General features: G+C 41.9%; 1 protein-coding gene across 1 annotated transcript; it reads right to left on the bottom strand.

The window, feature by feature from the left end:
- Positions 1 to 2,585: 2,585 nt before the first annotated feature.
- RPP30 (ribonuclease P/MRP 30kDa subunit) lies at positions 2,586 to 21,285 on the bottom strand (the record flags this gene model as incomplete). Its single annotated transcript, XM_009709102.1, has 10 exons — positions 2,586 to 3,011; positions 4,974 to 5,053; positions 6,913 to 6,950; positions 7,374 to 7,403; positions 10,948 to 11,064; positions 13,193 to 13,282; positions 18,869 to 18,940; positions 19,490 to 19,564; positions 20,277 to 20,333; positions 21,230 to 21,285. Coding segments are annotated over 10 exons (725 nt in total), but the record flags the coding sequence as incomplete, so codon positions are not given.
- Positions 21,286 to 22,191: the final 906 nt, after the last annotated feature.

Below are 22,191 nucleotides of genomic sequence, written 5' to 3'. Positions count from 1 at the left end.
ACTACAAAGTCTGATGGTTGAAGAATGCAAAAACAGATTATGTATATTTGTAAATTTGTACTGCTTTTTCTGTACATTTTGTACTGATCTATTTCAGATTAAATAAACAGAGTGGTTATTTTTATTTGCTGGAGTGGATTATGGAGTGGCAAGCATGCACAGGGTAATTCTCTTTAAAGACAGTTCAGATTTTGGCCTCTAAAATTCTTAAAAACTCAAGAAAAAGCCTCAGCTGCCTAGGGCAGCGAGCCCTTGAACTACCTCCCTGCCACTGTTAGACAAATGCCATCTCTTTCTTAAATGTAAATACATACACAAAAGCAGAAAGACAGTACTTGAGTAGCTAGTAAAACAAAGTTACAGTTTTATTACCGAGTTTGATTTAAAAACCTCAGTTTCTCAGCAAGTCAGTACTTACTATGGGGAGTACATGACACAGCTTAAGCTATCCAAGCCAGGGGAGATGCTGAGTCCTGCTACAACAGGCAGGCACCTCTCCCTTTGCTTCAGCAGAAACAGCACCATCTTTACAGTGCTGCCAGCAGGGGCGTCAATGTCTGATTTCATTGGGACATTTCACTCTGCATGCAGTTACAATCCTAACACCCCACGGCAAGGCCTCCCAACCAAATATGCCACAGGCTCCCACATACCTTCAACAACCCATGCCAGTTGGCTTCTAGCCAGCAGGCTTCACAGGCTGGCCTATGCAATGTCCTGGGCAAGGAGGTGGGATCAGGAGTGGGCAGCGATGAATAGTTGTTACTGGAGCACTGATTTTGGAGACTAAGTGGATTTACAGAAACCCCATAGAGGAGCAAGGAGAAGAAACGCCTAGTCTGTCTGCAGCCAGCTATCCTAGACTGAGGCCAACAGCTTTAGACAGATGAGACTTTGCTCACACAAGCACCATAACTCACGAGTGTCACCTTGCCAGACGTAGGCTTTATTTGTGAACACACTCTTCTCCATAAAACTTCCAGCACACCTCCACTCACTGCCCTACTCTGCAAGCCACTACACTACATGTTTCTGCACAATTACCCGGACACTGGAACCACACCTTGCAGGAAACAGAAATGACATCAGCACTGGCTAACTCTGTTTGTTTATCATCCTGAGAAGCAGTCCAATTGTTCAGGCACCAAAGTGGCCAGAACAATGCGCTTAAGGAAACGGAGGGAGAAGAAACCTTTCAATCAGTTCCTGATGCACTGCATCTACTTAAAGGGCAAAGATGCAGACCACAAATTTTTTACATCAAGTCAAACAAGTAGCAAGAAGAATCTCTCGCATTCAAGAGCCTTTCTCTATATGCTAGTTACCAAACAACTTCTGTCATGCTCAAGGTAGGTTATTCTCTGGCCAAGGCAAGATAATGTGTCATTCAGAAAATTGCACCAAACACATCTTCCTTCTTCTCTGGTTACAGCATCATTTTGGAGGCAAGTCAGTAAATGATAAACCACTGTATGTGTGTATGTATTACACCCTAATATCTATAATAGAACAGAATCAAATCACAAAGTCAATAAGTAAAATAATAACATAAAGGAAAAATATTTCATTATTTGTTGAATGAAGCAAAAGCTGTTGTGACTTACAGCAGCATTATATAGAACTGTCAGGCTACTGAGAACTTCATCTATTCTGCTCAATCCAGTTACTAAGAGCTCAGAGATGACCCACTGCAAGATTTCTGCAATATTTTATATGCTGTAACTTCCACTTCTCAATTTGTTGTCAGATGCAAATAGAGAACTGGAATATTCATAGTAAAGCTGTACTCAAGAGTATCTTGAGTACAGTAGCTTACATAATTTTTATATTGGTTTAATCAAAAGAAAACTTCAGTCAACATTTGGAAGAGCTCTGAAAATGCTCTGCTGACTATAAATCTGTTAAGATTGCTTTTTTGGCAGCCAGATTAGGTTTACTGAGGCATTAACAGGAAGGAAAATGGAAAGGCAGAAGGCAGCAAAATGAACACTCTCATAGACAACACTGCCAGACCAGGACATAAAGAAGGAAATGATGCAGTAAAAATGATGTGACGTGGAAACTGCTCAGGCCTAGGTGAGACAGCTGTTATGCTGTGACTGCAACATACCATGCTGAGCACACATTCAGTGTAACCTTGGGCTTCCTTCCCATTTGCAGTAACCATCTCATGTTACTGTTTAGTTTTAAGAGTTGCAGGACAGGGATGGCCGTTGGGATGTGTGTCTGGCAGGTCAGGTCAGTCAGTCCTACTGTAACACAATCCCAGACATATCCTAGCAAGTGACAGATCCTGGGGTCTTCTTTACAGCCATTGATCACGAAACAGAATGGGAAGCAGATTTTTTCCTTTTTTTTTTTTTTTTTTTTTTTTTTTTTGAAAGGGAAGCCTTTTTTTTCCTTTTTTTTTTTTTTTTTTTTTTTTCTTTTTCCACTGCACTATTATTCTTCACAGGCCACTGAGGGTAAACTTCATCTACCGGCTTGCTGTTGTAAGGTTTAGTACAGAAATGTTTAAAACTTGAGAAACCGTAAGAGCTAGACTTCAAAGACATGTGTTCTTAGAAACATTTTTAATAAAAAAGGAATGCACTTGTACAACTGAAACTTTCCATGTTAGAAATGTTGCATTGAGTTTGCACTAACTCCAGAAGACCTATGACAGGGTGGAGAGACAGTCTCCTGACCTTGGCCAGAATCCCAGCATGACCTTTCAGATGTGGTGAACTACCATTCAGCAGTCTCACGCCCACGGCTTTCCTCACTTGAAGACCAGAAGAATAATTCTTCTCCAGGCTAAATAAAGTAGTAAGGGAGGAACTGGGCTGGCTGGAGGGTGGGGGAAGACTCAACACTGGGTAAAGATGGGATGGAGGCTCCTGTTGACAATTGGTTCAGCCCTCAAGCTTGAGTCTTAGCTTTTTTGCAGGCTGGCAATGTTGTTTCTTCCTCCTCAACCTTGCGAGGCTTCTTCACCGTGTACACTACCCCACAGGCACTCCTCCGAGTTTCTGGAACACACGAGCAGAAGCTGCAGTACCTCAAATAAAATAACACTAATGCATTTAATGCATACTCATTTCAGGTGTCCATACCCCAAAGCAGTTCAACATGTTTAACAGCCAGCCAGTCAGCACACACAGCAGGTAAGCAACCTGCATGGGCAGGAGCTGGGGATATGCTGCATTACAGAGTGGGGAAACTAAAGGGGGAAATCTGATGGTGGGTGTAGAATTACAGCAAACGTAAGGGAAAACTGAGGTCTGCAGGGGTTGAGGGGCTGCAGACACACAAAACCATAGGAAATTAGGCTTAATCAGTTCAAGAGTCACAGAAGGACACATTCTTGAAGCATTGTCAAAAGCATTTCTGAACAAAACACAATGTTCTTAAAAATAAAGTATCCACATACCCCAGGATTCTTAAACAGGCTATGCTGGCACAGCTATATTGGCAGAGGCTTCCCTATACATACCAAGCAAGTGGCTTTATGGTATTCAAGAATATTTGATTTACAGAACCCTCAGCATTACCATAAATTACTACTGTGTGATGTTACCAAACTCCTCACATGTTTGCCAAACAACCTTGTGAGCCCAACCTAATTTCATAACTACCAGTGGGAGGCTTCTCTGCAAAATTTGAGGTAAAAGAGATACCTTAACAATACTCTGTTAGCAAAGAGGCTCTGGAAGAATCTTGCCAAAGTATATTGTGTTATTCTGGGCTAGTATTCTTTGGGGGACAGGGAAATGACATCTGCTATTTAGTTTCACATACAAGATAGATGATAGTCTTGAGAAATTCCACACAAACTTGACAAAAATTCTTCCAACACACTGTCTCTAGGTAGATAACTAGCAGGTTGGAGCCTACCTGCTGTGAATTACAGCAGGTTCAAGCCCCTCCTCTACTGAAACAAGAGATACAAACCAAATCCTACTGTGCATTTGAAACTTAGAGCAACTCAAGCTGTTGAGAAGGTAACAAGAAATCATACCTGCCCAGCAAACCTTGTCAGAGGAAGAAATTAAAGAGCTGGATGTGACTAGTCAGTCACAAAGTTAAACTGCCATCAGAATAAACAACAAAAATCAAGAAACACTAAGAACCAATAAACAAGCACGTGAAAGGGAGGGTAGAGATGGAGAAATTTGCGCTACAATGGAAAGCAAGGGTCTAAATTGATTGCTGGAGCACAAACTGTGGCATCTCTTTGCTGCATTGACACCAGGACACAAAATACAACTGGAAAACTTCTGATTTCCAGTGCAGCGGATTACAAGCTAAATTTCCATTTTCTTAATATTAAAAATGGGCAAGTAAAAGAGAGCTACGGTGAGCTGCCTCTGTTGAGAGTATAAGGAATCAAGTTTTGTTTCACCCAAACACTTCAAGCCATCGGACACTAGACGAAACATTTTTTTCTAAGCAGAGAGCACTCAGGGTATTTGATTTTGCATCATTTGAAATGGTCTGCACTGAAAAATGAGTCAGAAATAGACCACATAATAAAGCATCAGAAAGGGACATGGCAAAGGTTGCTTCTGTACTCATGCAGCAAGAGGGTAAATGCAACACATGCATCCTGATTTTCTTGAAGTCAATCACGTAGTTTCTGCTGGTGTCAATGAACAACATTGAACCTCTTCTGAAACAAGGGATAGTTTTACTACGAAGCACAATGGGCTGTGTTTTGGCTAAACAGTTTATGACTTGCTAATGTGGTTAACCAAGTACTCCAGTACAGAGAGCACCACTATTTCAGACGCTGATTTGCTAACATGGCAACAAGGGAAAATAAAACATCCTTGCCATACAAGCTCCTCTTGATGCATTGGACAAGAGAGCTAAAACCCCAAGCTGACTTGCTCTATAAGGTCTCAGAACTTTTGGAAAATATGCATTAACATGAACTTAGTTTAACAAATGCACATGTTACTTACACAAGCTTGCATGCGCTTTTCACTTACCTCCATGAAGCATGGTGGCTCTGCAGTTGGTAGACACAGCTGCCTTGGCTTCGCTTTCTGACAGGCCAAACAGCAAACCTCTGTCACCTTTGTTCAGGATCAAAATGCACAGAAAGGAACAAACAGAATAATGAAGTCTGTTTGCACGATAGTTTGCTTACTCTACAAATAACTGGGAATTAGCAAAGCCATAACTCAAAGTGACATTTTGCATAAGGTTACCCAGAGGTAGGGAACTGAGGCACCCAATTCTCCTGGTTGCAGTTCCCCAGCAGCCCTCCTGGAAAGCTCCTGGCAACATTGCTTTTTTCCAGACAAGAAGCTGTCCTTTTCAAAAGGAAAGTCTATCAATACAGGAACATTTTTATATGCATAATCAAGCAAAAACTTACCCCATTGAAAATTTCAGTTCTGGGGAAAGGGCACTATCTGATACAAAAGCATTATGCTGAAAAGTTCCCAGCCACCTTGAGCAGGGATGACACCAGATTAAGTATGTTAATTTGGGTTGAGCCTGACTGCTCTTTTTAAGAGGGAAGGAAACCTTGCACATAAAATCCTTCCAGGCTGCACACCCTCCCACACGGTTCTCATGACTCAGAGCACGCTCCTCCCCTTCAAGGGACAGTCCAGATATTCGCTTGTGGGACAGGGAGGGGGGGGAGTAGTAAAAATGCATCTGAATTCCTAAAAGAAGAGGAGAAAAGACATTCTCCCTGATTTCTAGAACACAACCACTTATTTAACAGCACATATGTAACTAAGGACTGGCAAATTCAGAACAGAAGTAACCAGCACTCAGATAGGTACTTTTTCATTCTTAATATAAACACGATTTTATAGCTTCTTCTACCAAAGATGTGGCACCTTGGACATCATAAGTAATAATTTCTGGTTCACAGTGTCCATAGATTTTTATGTTTTTTATTTATTTCTCCACTTACACCCACACAGTATCAATGCATCCCAAGCACAAATCCAGGCTGGGTGGATAATGGATCGAGAGCAGCCCTGAGGAGGACTTAGGGGTGTTGGTTGACGAGAAGCTCGACATGACCCAGCAACGTGCACTTGCAGCCCAGAAACCCTACCATATCCTGGGGTGCCTCACAAGCAGCATGACCAGCAGGTGGAGGGAGGGGATTCTCCCCCTCTACTCCACTCTCATGAGATCCCACCTGCAGTACTACCTTCAGCTCTAGGGCGCCCAACACAAGAAGGACATGGACCTGTTGGAGCGAGTCCAGAGGAGGCCACGAAGATGATCAGAGGGCTGGAGCACCTCTGCTGTGAGGACAGGCTGAGAGAATTGCGGTTGTTCAGTTTGCAGAAGAAAAGGCTCTGGGGAGACCTTAGAGCAGCCTTCCAGTACCTAAAAGGGGCCTACAAGAAAACTGGAGAGGGACTTTTAAAAAGGGTGTGTAGTGATAGGACAAGGGGCAATGGTTTTAAACCGGAAGAGGGAAGATTTAGATTAGATATTAGGAAGAAATTCTTCCATGTGAGCGTGGTGAGGCACTGGAACAAGTTGCCCAGAAAAGTTGTGGATGCCCCATCCCTGGAAGTGTTCAAGGCCAGGTTGGATGGGGCTTTGAGCAACCAGGTCTGGTGGAAGGTGTCCCTGCTCATGGCAGGGGGGTTGGAACAAGATGATCTCTAAGGTCCTTTCAAACCAAACTATTCTACTATTCTCCATCACAACAAAACATACCTGTAACTGAACAGAGACATTACTATTTACAGTGACTGCTCATGCCACCCCAGGACCAAGATCTCTTGCTCCCTCCCCACCCACTTATAGCCCTGATTCACTGAACTGGTCACCAACAAGGATTGCTGTGTAAAGTTCAAGGACTGTAAAGGACAGTAGTATTTCACAACCACTTTGAACTTTCACATGTTACTATTAACTGCCGTCTTTGACTTGGAAAAAGGATACAGATTAGCCACATCGTAAGGACCTCGTAGTTCTAAAGGCTAAAACAAAACAAAAGAAGGTTGGATATGTGCATGCACTCTCTCGCAAGCTGACAGAGTGCGAGCAGGCAGGACAGGGCTATCAGGAAGGCAAGATTAAATGCTACATAATAGCAAGGTGCTGAAGATGCACTAGGAAATCAAGCAAATACTATTATTTTGGAAAACAGAGTCCCCATCTGGGAGAAAACCGTGATGGAAAATACCATAGCAGCAAAAAAACCCCACCCAACTAAACAAAAAAACCCCCAAAGCCCACAATACAATTCTTTGATAAAACAGACTGATTAAAAAAAAACCACAAGATGGTATCATATTTAAAATTACAATTTTTATATGTTTAATATATAATTAAAGCTGTATTTTCAGCCATAGATAAATCCTCAAATTGTTCTGACTTCAAAAAAAATATCTGGGACTTACCCTTTCAGCTGCACTAGATATAACAATGTTCTGGAAAACAAAAGAGAACAAACGTTCATGTCAGCATCAAGAAATGAGAAAAAAAATTCAGCAAGCAGCAAAGACTTTATGAGCATTAGCTAAATTCAGGCTCAGACCACAATTAAGCATCAGAGTATCTGACGCCCTCAGATATTCTTCTACCACACCCTGCAGTGAACTCTAGCAGGGTGTGGATCTTAATTTGGAGACATGAATAAACACAGGTTATCTCCCTGTCCCCTACAGAGAGAGGGGCACAGGGACAAGCCCTCCCTTGCCGTTACAAACCTCTCACAGATAGATGTTGAGTTGAATAAGGACCACACCTTTTAGAGGGATAGGCTAATCAATATAAATGTCAGTCATGACATTAAGCAAGTACCTATCAGCCTGTATGTCTCATAGTGGACTTTAAAAGGACCTTAAGGGTAAAGCAGAAATGCAGAGTTGCACACACTGTGTTAAGAAGTGTCCCCTCTATTTACACTAGCTGAAAGAGGACCCACACAAATGACAATTCAGCCTGAGCTGTAACAGAAATGGACTTAGGAGTCCAGGATCCCCCAGAAGCAGCTTACAGATAGTGCCTTTAGACAGTTTGGTGCTCCCAAATTTTCAGTCTACTCTCTGTGTTGCAGTCCAACTCAATCCTAACCTCAGCATTCATGCTGGCTTTAAACTCACACTGGATGAAGAAACCCATCTGCAGCTAGGCAGCAGCTGCCAATTCATGCCATACGCTTACTTCCCTCAACACTGGCACCCTCATGAAAATCACCAGGCAGAGAAACATCCTTCTCCCTTCTCTCCCAAAGGGTTTCTGCAGAGTAAGTACGTGACTGCTCAGGGGCTGGCAGATACCACAGCTCAGCTTCCAGCATGCTCTCCTAATGTTAAACCTCCAAGGATGCTCACCCAGGGGAAGACTGTTTTGCACAGGTGGAAACTTTGTAGCAGCAAAAAATTCCTTGCACCTTTTATTATACTGAATAAAAGGCTTTGGGAATTCCTGCTTGAGTGGGTGAGAATGAGAATTGTACTGAGGCAGTGAAAGACTTTAACTCTCTGACGTCAGTACCACCAACACATCACACCACCTCCGGTTACAAGGTGGGGCTTTTAATCCCTTCCCCTGCTTTGCTTGTCCTGCCATCTCCCCAGCACAAACAACAGAGCAGACACTGGAAGAAAATGCTCTGTGCACAGCTGGAACGCAACACATAGAAGAGCTATTTGCGTGGAAATGACTGCATGTTCACACTGTGCTCAAAGTTTCCCTGTGCTGAGGGGGAAAGGATGGGACAGACAACTCTGCCTTAGCATAAGGAAAGCCAGAAGCAGAAGCAATACATACATCAAAGTGACTTTACAGCACACATCATGATGGAGCCCAGGACACTTCTTTCTGCATAGTTCACCTTTAAAATGACTGCACTATGGATCCCAAGGGTGCTTTTGAGCTTTAGTGGTGCTGACTGGAAGGGTTTGATGGGAAAATTCAAGACTCCTGCTCTGAGCTGTAGCAATCAACGCCTGTCTCCCAGGCTCAGAGAAGCTCCCAGAGCAGCTGTGCAGACCATCTTGAATCAGCATTGGGATCACGGTTCATTGCTGTGCATTGGAGACATGGTCTGCCTGGTTCAAAGGCAACCGTCTTCCAGTTAGGGATGGGTAAGACGGGAGAAGGAGACAAGAGCAGACAAGAAAAGCACTGCTAGCAAGTGAAGGAGAGGCAGGCAAAGGCAAATCCAAGGGAAGGGCTAGAGGGAAGCACTCAAAGGCAAAACATTATCTCCCCAGGTAAAGGAGGCAGCAGCTGTTCAGTACACTGCTCCAGGCACAGTACCCACACTCAGTTACCAAAACACAGGAGGTGAGGGACTGTGGCTATGCACACCTTCTGTCTGGCAAGGCAGGCAAGTCCCTCCCTCATTCCCTGCACATTTTAACATTTTTTAAGGACTCTGCTCAGTGCGAGCTCTGAGGACACTAGTAAATTTCTGGAAGTTTCTCTGCCCTACTACAACAGAGGAGGAACAAAAGGATGCAAAAGCTGCTACAGGGTCAGCAACTATAGGATACAGAAGGCAAGAGCTGCGTGCCAGGTGCCCATGCAAGCATCTTATGGACCAGCCATCCCATGTCCTGTTAAAAAAAGGCCTTTACGTAACTGATGGAGATAAACTGTCGGTGATGGATGATAACCATCTCTGCTGGCCCACCAGGTACTGAGTCTGGAGGCAAAAAATAAAGACAAGCTATCAGTCCTCTCCCAGCTCTTCCAGTGCCTAACAACAACATGTCATGCCTAGCCCCAGCTGATTTACCTTCCAGGCACAGATGATGCACTAGATTGACAGATGCAGAAAGAAAGGGCACTGTGCACAGACTGAGTGCCTGAATGTCTCACTTGCTCTGTTTGTGACACCAACTCAACTGGTGCTCTCCAAATTAACAACCGCATGAGCAGCACATCTGTAACTGCACAGATGAAAGAGGAGCACTGGCAAAAAAGAATCCCAAAGGAAAGGGGTTTTGTGTGTATGTACCTCATCTCCAAGTCAGTATTTTGTGCAATTAACTCCCAGAGCTGGGCTTCTCAGGAAAGGCCAAGCAAACACTCACTTTCTTCCATAGCACCAAGGTAATTAATCCCTTTGACCACTCTGCTGTCCTATAAAATTGGCTGTCATGCCCGAGGGGAACTGAGGTAACAACAGATCTGCTTTTTGGCCTTCTAAGCTGTATATCCCACTTCAGACTAGATTTGCAGGGTAATGCCAATTTTGGCTTCTCTGGACTAGCTAAGTGTGGTAAAGGCTGTTTCCAATAATGGTAGTTGGAGCTACAATCTCTTTTAACTTGGATATGTATTATGATATGCTTACCTCTTAAAAAAAAAATGGCCTGAGAGGACCCAGCATGACAGGCAGTTTAGCCTGGGAGGAGGTAAGGTATGAAAGCAATGGATTACAGGCGTCTCAGCTGCAAGCGTTACTTCTTCCTTGGGTTTCAGTAGCAGGGAAGAATGCATTTGATCTGACTGCAGCAAAGCCCTGGCTGATAGCCAGCTAGCTGTTGGGTCTGTTTTGTACGCTAGGAATTTACTAACTGTTTAAAAAAAACAAGATTTCTACTTTTTTCTTATTATTTTCTACCCCCCATATTCAAGGTATACTATCAAAAAAGAGCTCTTGGTCAATAAGAAATATGAAACAGGGGATTTAAGAGATGCATGGATTTCAGTTCTAGTGCAAACCTTAGATCTCTGGCACTTTTTTTTCCCCCTTTTGTTTTGGATATTGCATACCATAATAACAGACAGGTTGTTCTGAAAAAAAGAATCTAACGGCCTGACAACTTAAGCAAGCATGCAGTGGTCCATGGCTGGAAGCACCTGGAGCTAGAATAATGTGTCCTTGTATTAGTAGGCAAAGATTCAGTCACAGCTTCAGAAATCCCAGCATCAAACTAATTTAAAATGGCTCAGTTTGTACAACTCCAGAAGAATTTGAACTGAATTAAGTAGCTTGTGTTCACTTTGAGAGCTTACCTTTCCTTTGCAGATCTGCATCAGGCTGATCGCATTTGAAATTGTGTATCTTCTCATTGTGGAGTCTTTGATGGCAGGCGTGTAAAGAAGTTCAAAGTAAATGCCTCGATCTATTGCCTTCACATGAAAGACAGTGATCAAAAATCAAAAGGAGAGAAGCATAACAATCTAACAACTGGTGTCTATTATTGATGTAGCTTATTCTCAGTTTAACTGTGTTATATATGAAAAAAATCAAGGTGGAATTGTTCCAGCAAGAGCATAGCATAGCATGAAAGGGGCAGGGGGTAAGGTTTCACTGTACACCAGATCTGTGTACTTGAATCTTGGGATGACAAATAAATGAGGTTTAACAAACAAAGAAATACCAGCCACTTATTAGCTGTAATTGGCTTTCCACTACCACAGAGTTGAGGAGACAGGTAACCACTGCTGGTCAGAAACAAGTCTTGAAATTTTGAGGACTCTCCTCGTCTATCCCCACAGCCTGCTGTAAGGACAACCACTGCTTCCAATAGTACCCACACCTTCCAGATGAAGAATTTTTCCTTGCATAAAAGCACCAACGAGGACCCTTCCCTCCCGTCTCACGGCATACTCTGTTATTTGTGACAATGTTAAATAAAAGTGAGTCACAAGAGAGGTTCCAAATAATAATACTGATTATACTTTCAGCTGCTTTAAAATCCTTTGCTATCTGTCCAAGTACCTCACCAAAAGCCTACTATTCTTGTTTTTGCAAACACACAGAGAAAGGTTAAGCAACTTGCTACAGGACACAGTGAGTTAGCAATAAAGACGCAATTCAAAGCTAGGAGTTCTTTGTTCCATGGCCTATACTACATTTGCCTGAAATGTTACTCTATGCTTTACACTCATATTATTAAAAAATGCTGCAATCTTAATACTATAAGATGGTCCAGTAACTGAATACAGATGGAATTAATCCAGCTGCCATCCATGCATGACCTCTGCATGCAAGCACAACAGAAGCTATGTACGTATCAAATGTTTTACACAGAACTGGTCTGAGATCTGCAAACAAGAAGAGAAGCCTGAATTTATCAAAACCAAGGCAGGTGATGACAATGCACCAATTTCCAGTCAAGCAGATTTTTAACCTCATCCCCACCACTTCAGTTGCCTGCCAATCTGTCTCTCTGGCATCACAACCACCAAAACTGACTGCCCCAGGACGCACAAACCCAGACAGACTGCCTTGAAGCTGGGAAGTAGCTTATAAGGAAAATGTCTCCAAACACAGGGCTCCAAGAGCCACCCAGCTCCTCACTTGGGTCAGCTGCTGGAGTTTTAGGCAGCTAGGGTACTTTCAAACAACATTTTATACAAAGTTGTTATTCCAAGTGGAACGTTAAAATTCCCAGGCTATAGTAAATTCCAAATTATTACTTTCGTTTTGTTTCAGGATTAATCCTAGTTCATTTTTAATTTTTATTCTAGGTCAAACTTTCTGTACAAGAGGAATTAGGATTTCTAGCCAATTCCAAATTTAAATTTTTAAGCACTAAGGACTGCATCAGCCAAGAATGCCCATGTGGAATGAACCTTGACATATACCTAAAGAGTAAAAAACTAGTTCACCTAAAAGCGTGTTGCAATTAAGCTTACTGGCAAACCATGCACAGTAGGCAGAACTGTATTAATAAAATATTTGATCCATGCTGATAGTCATGATCCATGCTGAAGCTGATGTCCCACAGCAGATATTTAGCAATTCCACATTTGGTTCATTTGCCAAGACATTCCTTTGTCTAAGTAGGGATTCAATACAGTTGTCCTCCAAATAACTGGCATGACATCCTTTTCCCAAATTTACACTGTCATTCACATTTTCCTGTCTTTTAAATCACAGGGCTGTTTATCTATTCTGACACAGCTGTACCACTTCTGGTTTGGGAAGTAGCTTTGTCAGCAAACACACCACATCTCACTGCTTAGCATAGTAGTGGCCTTAAGGCTCTGTTTCCATTCCTTGGGAACACCACTTCTGCCTTCTTAAGTGGGGGACAGGAAAGAGAAAAAGAAAGAACATACATCACTGTGTATTAAATGCTGCAGTGGAGGCTTTGAAGTGAAGGACATCTGAAACAACACTATACATTATGCAAGAAAAGAAAAGAACCAATGGGATGGGAATGGTGGGATGGAAATGCTAGGGAATTCAACTCAGACTGACATAAATGCACAATTTAACAGCAAGAAAACAATTTAGATATAAATTTACCATATTCACAGGGGGCCTTCGGAAGTAGAATGGCAGTTTTTCTGTTACATTTATGCATACCAGATCCACATCCAGAGTTGTGCAAGCAATCTACAGCAAAGAAACAGGAACAGATTATTAGATATGCCAAAAAATGCATAAGCAACTTTAGGTGCACTAATGTCTCCTTAATTTCTTAATGCAATAAATGTCTCTCCAGGGTGAGTTCAGTTTTAAAATGAAGAGGTACTATGCCTTGTAGGTATACCAATAAATCAGCAGGGCTACACATGCACAGCTTGAGCATTTCAGGCTTAAAACCCAAGCCTTCTCTCACTTACAGAACTACTTTTCCAATAAAATAATGACCAATCCAAAGGCAAGAATTATTGCTTTGTTTTTATCTGATGTAGGACATGCAGAAGCAATGCTGGTTTTTGGCAAAAGAATTCAGAGCTAACGAGGGACAACCTCTGTTTACAAAGGGAACAGCCCAGGAACTGCCCCTTACTCCATCACTCTCTAATTCCAGTGTAGCAACTGTTTGTTTTCAGGATCAATTATTTTTACCAGAAGCAACTAACAAAAGACTGAAAGAAAAGCAAAATGTCAGCCAGTGACTGGTGGTGTCTCACGCCCAGTACCGGAGGCCGATGGACAGGGCCTCACTTTCCTGGCTGGGTGTGGAACATGGAGCCCTTCCTGCAAACCACGTCTCTGGAGAGTCTGAAGATGGCACCGAAGTTTATAGTTTAAAAGCTTAGCTTTGAACTCACACCACAATTTACAGCCTGTATTAAAAGACAGAAGGAATGAACAAAGGGCAGAGAACCTCCACACTGACATACAGAGAAAATCAAGTGCACATAAAAGGGAGCCCCTGATTTACATATAAGCTCATGCCTGCAAGATATGTAGGAATTATATATGCCTACCCTGTAAAGATGATTACACAGGGCCAGATTAATGTCTGTAAGCAGCATTGTAACAAAGAAGATAAAATAGGTTGAAGAACTTGAAAAGGAATTTTCTACACATAGGGGAACTCTCTACATTCAGAAACCTGCCAGCAACTGCTCCAAATACACCTGGGCCAGGCGCCAACCATTCATCCCTCCTCGCACCAGCACGAAAGCGGTGGGGGTTGCAGGGATTTCCAGGGCTGGGCTGCTCTAACGCTGGGCAGGCTGCTGCTTTGCAAACTAGTCTTCTACCAGTTTGTTCACGCGAAATTTGGATGGAGATGAGAGCACAGGCCCAGCTTTAGGAATGTTTCTTAGCTGCTGACTGCACTCCCTCCTAGACAGGAGTGCCACAGCACACATGGCAATTCAAAGATCCAGCAAACCACAAGGTTTTTGATGTTAAAAAGTCCCTACCAGGCCATTCAGACTGAACTTTATCTTCATGCCCTACTTTTACCAACTCTGTTAGGCAGGACACAGTTGGAATTGATGGCATCAAATTAGATTTGCACATGTAAGTTTAGCCCTACTACTTTTCTTATGTGGAGTACAAACTACCACCTAGACAAGGTGATTTACGTGAACGTGCACAGAGCAAATAGCTCTGAATCATGTCCTAGAAAAGATATCAGTGAGGCCACAGGAAATTCAGGAAGAGAGAAAGCCGAAAATGAAGGAAAGCAAGAATACACATCAGAAACATGCAAGTTGCTCTATGTGATAAGAAAACAAGCCTTCCTGAATCAGCTCCAGAAACACTGGAAAACTATTTTCCATTTTGCAAATTAAGCTCAGTGGGAAAGGGAGTGACCTAAATGCCAGGATATCTACAGGATTCCAGTGACAAGAACATTTCAGAAAATACCACCAAGGAAAAACAAAATTAAGAGTCATACTTCCCCATAAGAAGGAATTCCTGCACAGCATGGAAAGTTGGAGAGAAGATTTCTCCAAACACTCCAATGTTCAGCCTAGCTTTGGCTCCTAGACAAGTCACACACAGAGGCAAATTAAGGTTACTCTGTCTGCTGAGAGGATATGAAGTGCAAAAACTTCATACAGAAAACGATATGCAGCAGTTGCACAGCCCAGCGTCTGCCCGGCCTCACTGCAGGCAAGAGCCCCATCTGCTGGGAAACTCCAGACAGCCATAAATAAATAAATTTGCCGCTGCTTGGATGGCCTGAAGAAAGCCTTGGCAAACATTTTAGGAATAAACATCGAAATCTGGCTTTGCACTACATCCTCAGACTTATACAAGCAAGGTTTTTAGATACTGGTGATCTGCTAATTGCTTACAAACTGCAGGCAGAACTAACTAATATCATTAAAACAGTCAGAAATCTTAAAAAGCAAATTTTTTGGAAAGCAACAGGCACAGACCTTATTACTGGCATTTTTTTTTTTGCAGCCCAAAACAATCCTCTTGAGAGACTTTAAGAAGCAGCATGTTCTACAATTATTTTGGCAAACATAACTCTTCAAACCCCTGAGGATATAAATTATTTGGAGATTTTGAGCACAGCTTTCACTACATATCACTGCCACAATCAGTCACAGAAAAGCTTCCCTGGCTTGTGACAAGAGGGCACAGACTGATTTTGGGCCATGCAAAAATTAGAGCATATCTCCAATGGTCATGAAAAATCCTGTTCTATGGAGAATAAACCAAGTGCCATATTGTTGGTGAGAAACATGATGCTCTTGAGGTAATGTTGAACTACCAACAGCTAATTCTAAAATATAAAGTTAATCTGTGGTGCAAGAGCCACCCTAGAAGGCTTCATCCTTAACAGTGAAAGATCCATGAGTCATAAGAGCCAGAGATATATGCTGAAACTTCATCGTAACATCACTTGCACCAGACTCTCTGTCGACACCTCCACAAAATTAAGACAGCTCTCCACAGAAAGTTAGAAAACCTAAAATCTTTAAACAAAAGACAAACATACAAACCTGCCCTGAATGCGAACATGTAAGGATGAAGTCTTTCCCCTCATGCAGTTTGCAAGAAACATGCTTGGGTTCCCTCCCCAGCTCAAAGTGCTGCCAGCATGGAAGCAAAGACGACAGTCTCATTAAGAGTCCTGCTTGCTTCCTTCCTAACACTGTCCAGCACCTGCAAGAGTGTCAGCTTAAAGAGTCGCTACGTGCGTTAGCCTGCCCAAAGCACAGCTGTTCTCTTTGTGCTGGCACAACTATCCACGTGGCTGAATGCTGAATCAGAGTGGGAAAGCAGATCTGTCTGCAAAATAAACTTGGCAAAAACTCTGGTTACTTTTCAGCCAAAAGCATGTTCCTCAAACCAAACTGCCATGCAGCTAAGCAAGCAGCTTCACCAGCAGAGCAGACAGGGACCCGCAGAAAGGAGTGGCTGTTTATGCCAGCTTAAACACTGCCACAGCTGGATGTCCAACTGCAGCAGAATTCACAACACAACACAGCTAAAAATAAAAAATACCCACCCTTAAATGAGAAAGCGCCCTTTCCCCCCAAAACAACACAGCATGCCCCTGCTGATCACCTGGTTTCAGGTGCTTGTTTAAACACCTGATAAACTGATCACGCTCACTTGAGAAGTGAGATTTTATATTGCTGCCAGAGACCAAAAGAAAGAGGTGGAGAGTGGCCCTGCAAAGTATTTTACAACTATTCTCCTCTCTCACACCTCCAAGAGTCCTAAAATCTTACAAGGGAAATAAAAGCTGTCAGAAATGAGTTTCATCAAGCTGTAACTGTTATAATTAATGCTTGAATTATTCTGCTGAAAGATTCTTTACAATTCACCTTCTTCTACAGCCTTTTGCTTTGTACTTTAACTTGAAAACTCAAGTTTTCAAAAAGGAGGGGAAATAATTTAGAAAAACAAAACAGAAACATATAATTTTTATGTGTCAAAACAGGTATTCAGCAGTACTAGAAAGTAGCTTTAATTTATTTAAAAACCAAAAACTACAGACTCAGTTTTATACGGACAAGATCTCTTGGAAAGTAAATTCTGGAACTCCTCCAAAGAGACTAATGTTTGCTTTTGGTGTCCCTGTGCCTTCTTCACACTGCTTTAAACTGCATGCCTGCTTGCTGCCTGCCAAGGCTAACAGAGACAGGACAGTTCCACCTACTCTTCCAGTTCAGTGTTAATGCTATTATTTATGGGTTTGCAACAGGTCAGATGTCACAATTTTGGGTTTTGTAAGAAAAAAATTCTGACAAAAAGGTAACTTGCTTCCAGATGCTCCATTCAATTACACCACTCACATCAGCTGCTACGAAGTATTTGAGAACAATCTAATTAAAAATATAGTGAGACAGAGATAACAAACACTTATCACCCAACACACCAAGCTGAGATCACTCTGCCTCAGATGGTGTTTTAAAACTAGCTGGAAGACAACATGACACTTGGTGCTGTCAGTAACTGCTGAAGAATTACTGCACATCACTGTATTTAGGCATCACCTCTAAATAATAAATGTCTTCTTCAATCACACACCAGAAATGGACCGAACCAGTTCATGGTCAAACACACTTGCAACACCTTGTTTTTCTAAAATTACAGAAGTGACAGAGTATTGGGGGTTCTGTTCAAAATATTTGTATTTCTATTAACATAAACCAACGTGAGAAACAACAGCATTGGGCTAAGGTCACAAATCAGTCCTAACTAAGGTTTAGAAAGTGATTCACACCAATTATTTTATCCCACTAGCACGCTTGGAGCCCTACCACTGCTACAAAAGTGAGCATCTGTTCGGTAACACTGATACAGCAAAACCTTCAAAGATTCACAAATTTTGTGGAGGCAGCTTTCAGTTGCAGGTTTGCTCTGAACAGCCAGGATAAAATCCAAGTGAGAAAATGACCGCCTACCCTTCAAGTATTTCACCCGAGGCTGCTCTACTTTCATACAGCTTGAATGGTTTCCTCAGCAGGCAAAGTAACAAATATATCATGAAGTCACAGAAGTGAAGCTTCTCTCACTCAATTTGAGCATTCAAAACACTCAAAATAAGAAAAAGCAGAAATCTCAGTCTGGCAATGGAGCACGGGCCATTATGTTTAATCAGTCATGTTTACTTTTGGAAATTTAATTTTATTTGTTCATAAGATGCTATGACAACTGGGACTAGCTCTGTCTCGTAAGCTCTTGCTCCTCTTTTGATTTAAAATAATGCAATAAAAGGAAAAATTAAAGAAAAAGAGATTAGCTATTAATTTGAATGAACTCCCAAGAGAAGACCTAAAACTAAAAGGAAGAAGGTAACTCTCAGAACCACGTCAGTTCTGCTTTAAAATATTCCCACTTTCTCTGGCATTTCAGAGACCAGGAACAAGTAATGCTAATAGAAGACAGCAAATGTGTTTTGGGGAAGCTGTAAGAGTTTGAGAAGTTAAAGTTCAAGATAGAAGTTTCCTACACGCTGACAGCATATATATATTAGAAAAAAAGAAGGTTGTTTTCTCTCCTCATAGCGCAGGGGCATACAAGTCCATTCATCAGGTAAATGTTTCAGACTTTAACCAGTCACCTCAAGGCCTTGCAGCCTCCTGCAATCCCTCCCAATCCTCTCACTCTGTCAACTGACCAGGTAGCCTACGTTGCTTCATTAGCCCCATGACATGCAGGCCTGTATAAAATGGGAAATAAAATCAAAACAAAGCATGTACTCAAACTAGCCCAAGGCACTAAAAGTTATTGAATGAGCTTTACCAACCAGATAATTGTACTTACATGGAACAGCTTCTCAGTCTTCGGAAATACTGCTATGATGTCATAAAACCTTATATTTGCAGATGTTGATCGCTACAATAGGAGGAAACAATTATTACCCTGAATTCTGGCAGACGCCAAAGCTACGCACAATGATTACAACCAAAATAATGAGAAGAAAATCCCCTTTTCACTTTCAAGTACTAAACCAAAGCCAATAATCACCCAATTACATAGTAGGTCTCTGCTGTGAACCATACTGTGAAGTCATTCATCCTCATTTTGAGGCTTGTCCCACCCACCTAGTAAGGCACTTATACCTTTTGCTTTGATCATGTAGCGCTAAAACATAAACACACAGGGCTTGCTCATGGTCTTCTAGTTTTGGCACTGAAGTCCAGAAATCAAAGACAAGAATTGAGGAACAGAACTGTTGTCCCATATTGACAAATGATCAACAGAAGCCATATCCAGTCTTGTAAGTCTGCATCTCTTCATCATCACATTATTTGCTAAAGACGCAATCTGAGAAATCACTGCTGAGTGTCCTATAAAATCCATTAAGTTCTCCCCATACAATTTCCAAAGTTTCATTCATTCAGGAAACAAAAACTGGAAAAGTAACATATTAAATATACTTACCAAGAGGTTACAGTGGGAAGGATCAGAAACAACAAGTGTTAGCCGGGTTAAGACTTTAATTCTTTTAGACGTCCCCTACAAAAAAAAAGAAATAATACAAAAGACTTAAAAAACTCCAAAGCAAAAATTTGTCATGACTTTTACCCTGTCCACTACAAAAAGAAAATGGCGCCTTGCTCATATTCTTGCCTGTGCTAATGTTCTAAAGTCTGTAGTTAGCTACACTTCCCTATTTTATATTGATCTCCTTGACATTACACCTGCCCTTTACAAAGAATGATTTATTGTGTTTCTCTGAGGAAGGGTCAATTGAAAGGAGAAAGAAAGAACAAAAAAATGTAAAATCATGGAGAAAAACCAAGTATGTTTTAATACTGCTATGGTTCCCCAGGCAGGCTATAACTGCAAGCAAAAGCAGTTCCTGAATTAACATATGTCAATGATTTGACATACAGACTTGGTTCATTATATCCAAATCTTGCTCCATCAAAACCAGGAAGTTATTTCCAAAACTCAAATTTCAAGAATTATACTGTAATTATTCAAGTACAAGAAGATGCAAAATTCACACAAAGCAATTTTTTAATTAATTTATAAAACAATGACTAGAGCCTACTCTAATGCGAGTGTATCCTTCTTCCAATGCTAGGAGTTTTAACAATCAAGCAATGGACAAATTTCTCTTTTTTGATTAACATGTAATACTCAAAATCACATATGCAAACACACCAAGGTAAAAAATGTAACTCAGAATAATAATGCATACATAGAACGTAACTAGACATACTTGTACAATAGGCAAAGATGGAAACAACTCTGAAGGAGATACTGGCTTGACAATTTCCTTAAAAGAGAACAAAACAAAGTTATTCAAAATGTCATGGGTTAAGTTTACAAAATAAACAAAAGCTGTGTTCCAATCCCCAAAAGAAATTTGCAATGCTTACAAAACTATTTCCCAGGGACAACACACAGACCACATTAAGACAAGAAGCATGACCAGCAGGTCGAGGAAGGTGATTCTCCCCCTCTACTCGACTCTTGTTAGACCCCACCTGCAGTACTGCCTTCAGCTCTGGGGCCCCCAACACAAGAAGGACACAGACCTGTTGGAGCGAGTCCAGAGGAGGCCACGAAGATGATCAGAGGGCTGGAGCACCTCTGCTGTGAGGACAGGCTGAGAGAGTTGGCGTTGTTCAGCCTGGAGAAGAGAAGGCTCCAGGCAGACCTTCAAGCAGCCTTCCAGTACTTAAAGGGGGCTTATAAGATGGGGACAAACTTTTTAGCAAGGCCTGTTGTGACAGGACAAGGGGTAATGGTTTTAAACTAAAGGAAGGCAGATTCAGACTAGATATAAGAAAGACATTTTTCACACTGAGGGTGGTGAAACACTGGAAGAGGTTGCCCTGAGAGGTGGTAGATGTCCCGTCCCTGGAAACATTCAAGAACAGGCTGGATGGGGCTCTGAGCAACCTGATCTAGTTGAAGATGTCCTGCTCATAGCAGGGGGGTTGGACTTTAAAGGTTCCTTGCAATCCAAAGTATTCTATGATTCTATACTAAGTTAACTCCAGGGCAATTATACAGAGTTATAAAATGGGATTTCTGCCACAAATGTAGACATTTGTACTTGCATGGAGGTCTGCATTCTGCAGATAAAGCTATTTGGGAACATGTAATAGGGAATGTAGGTTTACAGGAGAAAACACACTAAGAACAAATAACCCCAACAAAAATTACCTGTTTCTTTTCTTTAAAATCAATGACATGATTAAGAGCAACTGCAGAATATCCCACTGAAAAAGTAAACAAATAGTAAGAATATTTTGTCCAGTAAACTAATGGAAACAAATCCAAACAGAAACCTGTTAAACACTCATCAGTTAAATGTTTCAAAATTAATAATCATGGGCATATTTACCTTTCACATTATTTTTTTCTGAAGATTAATTCACCCAAAAAAGTGCCCTAAAATAAAAAAAAAATCTGTTTGCCTTTTAATACACCCCAACCTTGACAGCACCTACTTGATAGCAGAACTTTATGAACATGAATATTTGGGGTTGGGGTCCCCAAAGATTTTGCCCTAGTTTGGTCCTGTTGATGACTTCCTTTGGGGAAAATGGCTAAGGACATTCAGGATAATTGTTAAAACTGCAGACAATGCAGAGCTGGGAGAGATGCAGCTACAGAAGGCAAGGTGAGCATTCAAAATGATGCTGACAAAATTGACAAAAAGGTCTCATTTAGCAGGGATCAGAGAAAGAAGGTACACTTGGCAAAGCCAAATCACCCCCCAAACACTGGACAGTCAGCACCTGGCTGTACAACAGTTCTGCACAAAAAAGATACAGGCCATAAGAAACCGCGGGTCGAGAAACGTGTCCACATTGGGAAAAATCAACTGTTACACTGGGATAAACAGGCAGAGACAGAGCCTGCAAGACACAACACGGGCTTTCCTCGCTACTCAGCACTGGGAAGACCTCGGTCCTGGTCACTTCACTTGCAGAAAACCGCAAGTTGTGCGGAGAGGAGCAAAGAGAAACGTGACCCGCCAGGGAAGCAGATGGCGAGGTTTACCCTACAGGGAGGGAAAACGCAGCCTACAGAGTCACGCTGTGCTCACACCGGCCCGGCCGAGCTGCCGCCCGCGTTCTGCTGCCCTCCCGGTCGGGCCTAGCCCTCCCCAGCTGAGGCCC

The sequence above is a fragment of the Cariama cristata genome, unplaced genomic scaffold, assembly GCF_000690535.1.
Source record: "Cariama cristata isolate BGI_N322 unplaced genomic scaffold, ASM69053v1 scaffold21091, whole genome shotgun sequence".
NCBI classification, from domain to species: Eukaryota; Metazoa; Chordata; class Aves; order Cariamiformes; family Cariamidae; genus Cariama; species Cariama cristata.
Note: the sequence above shows the minus strand (reverse complement) of the source record. Positions and strands in the feature narration are given on the sequence as shown.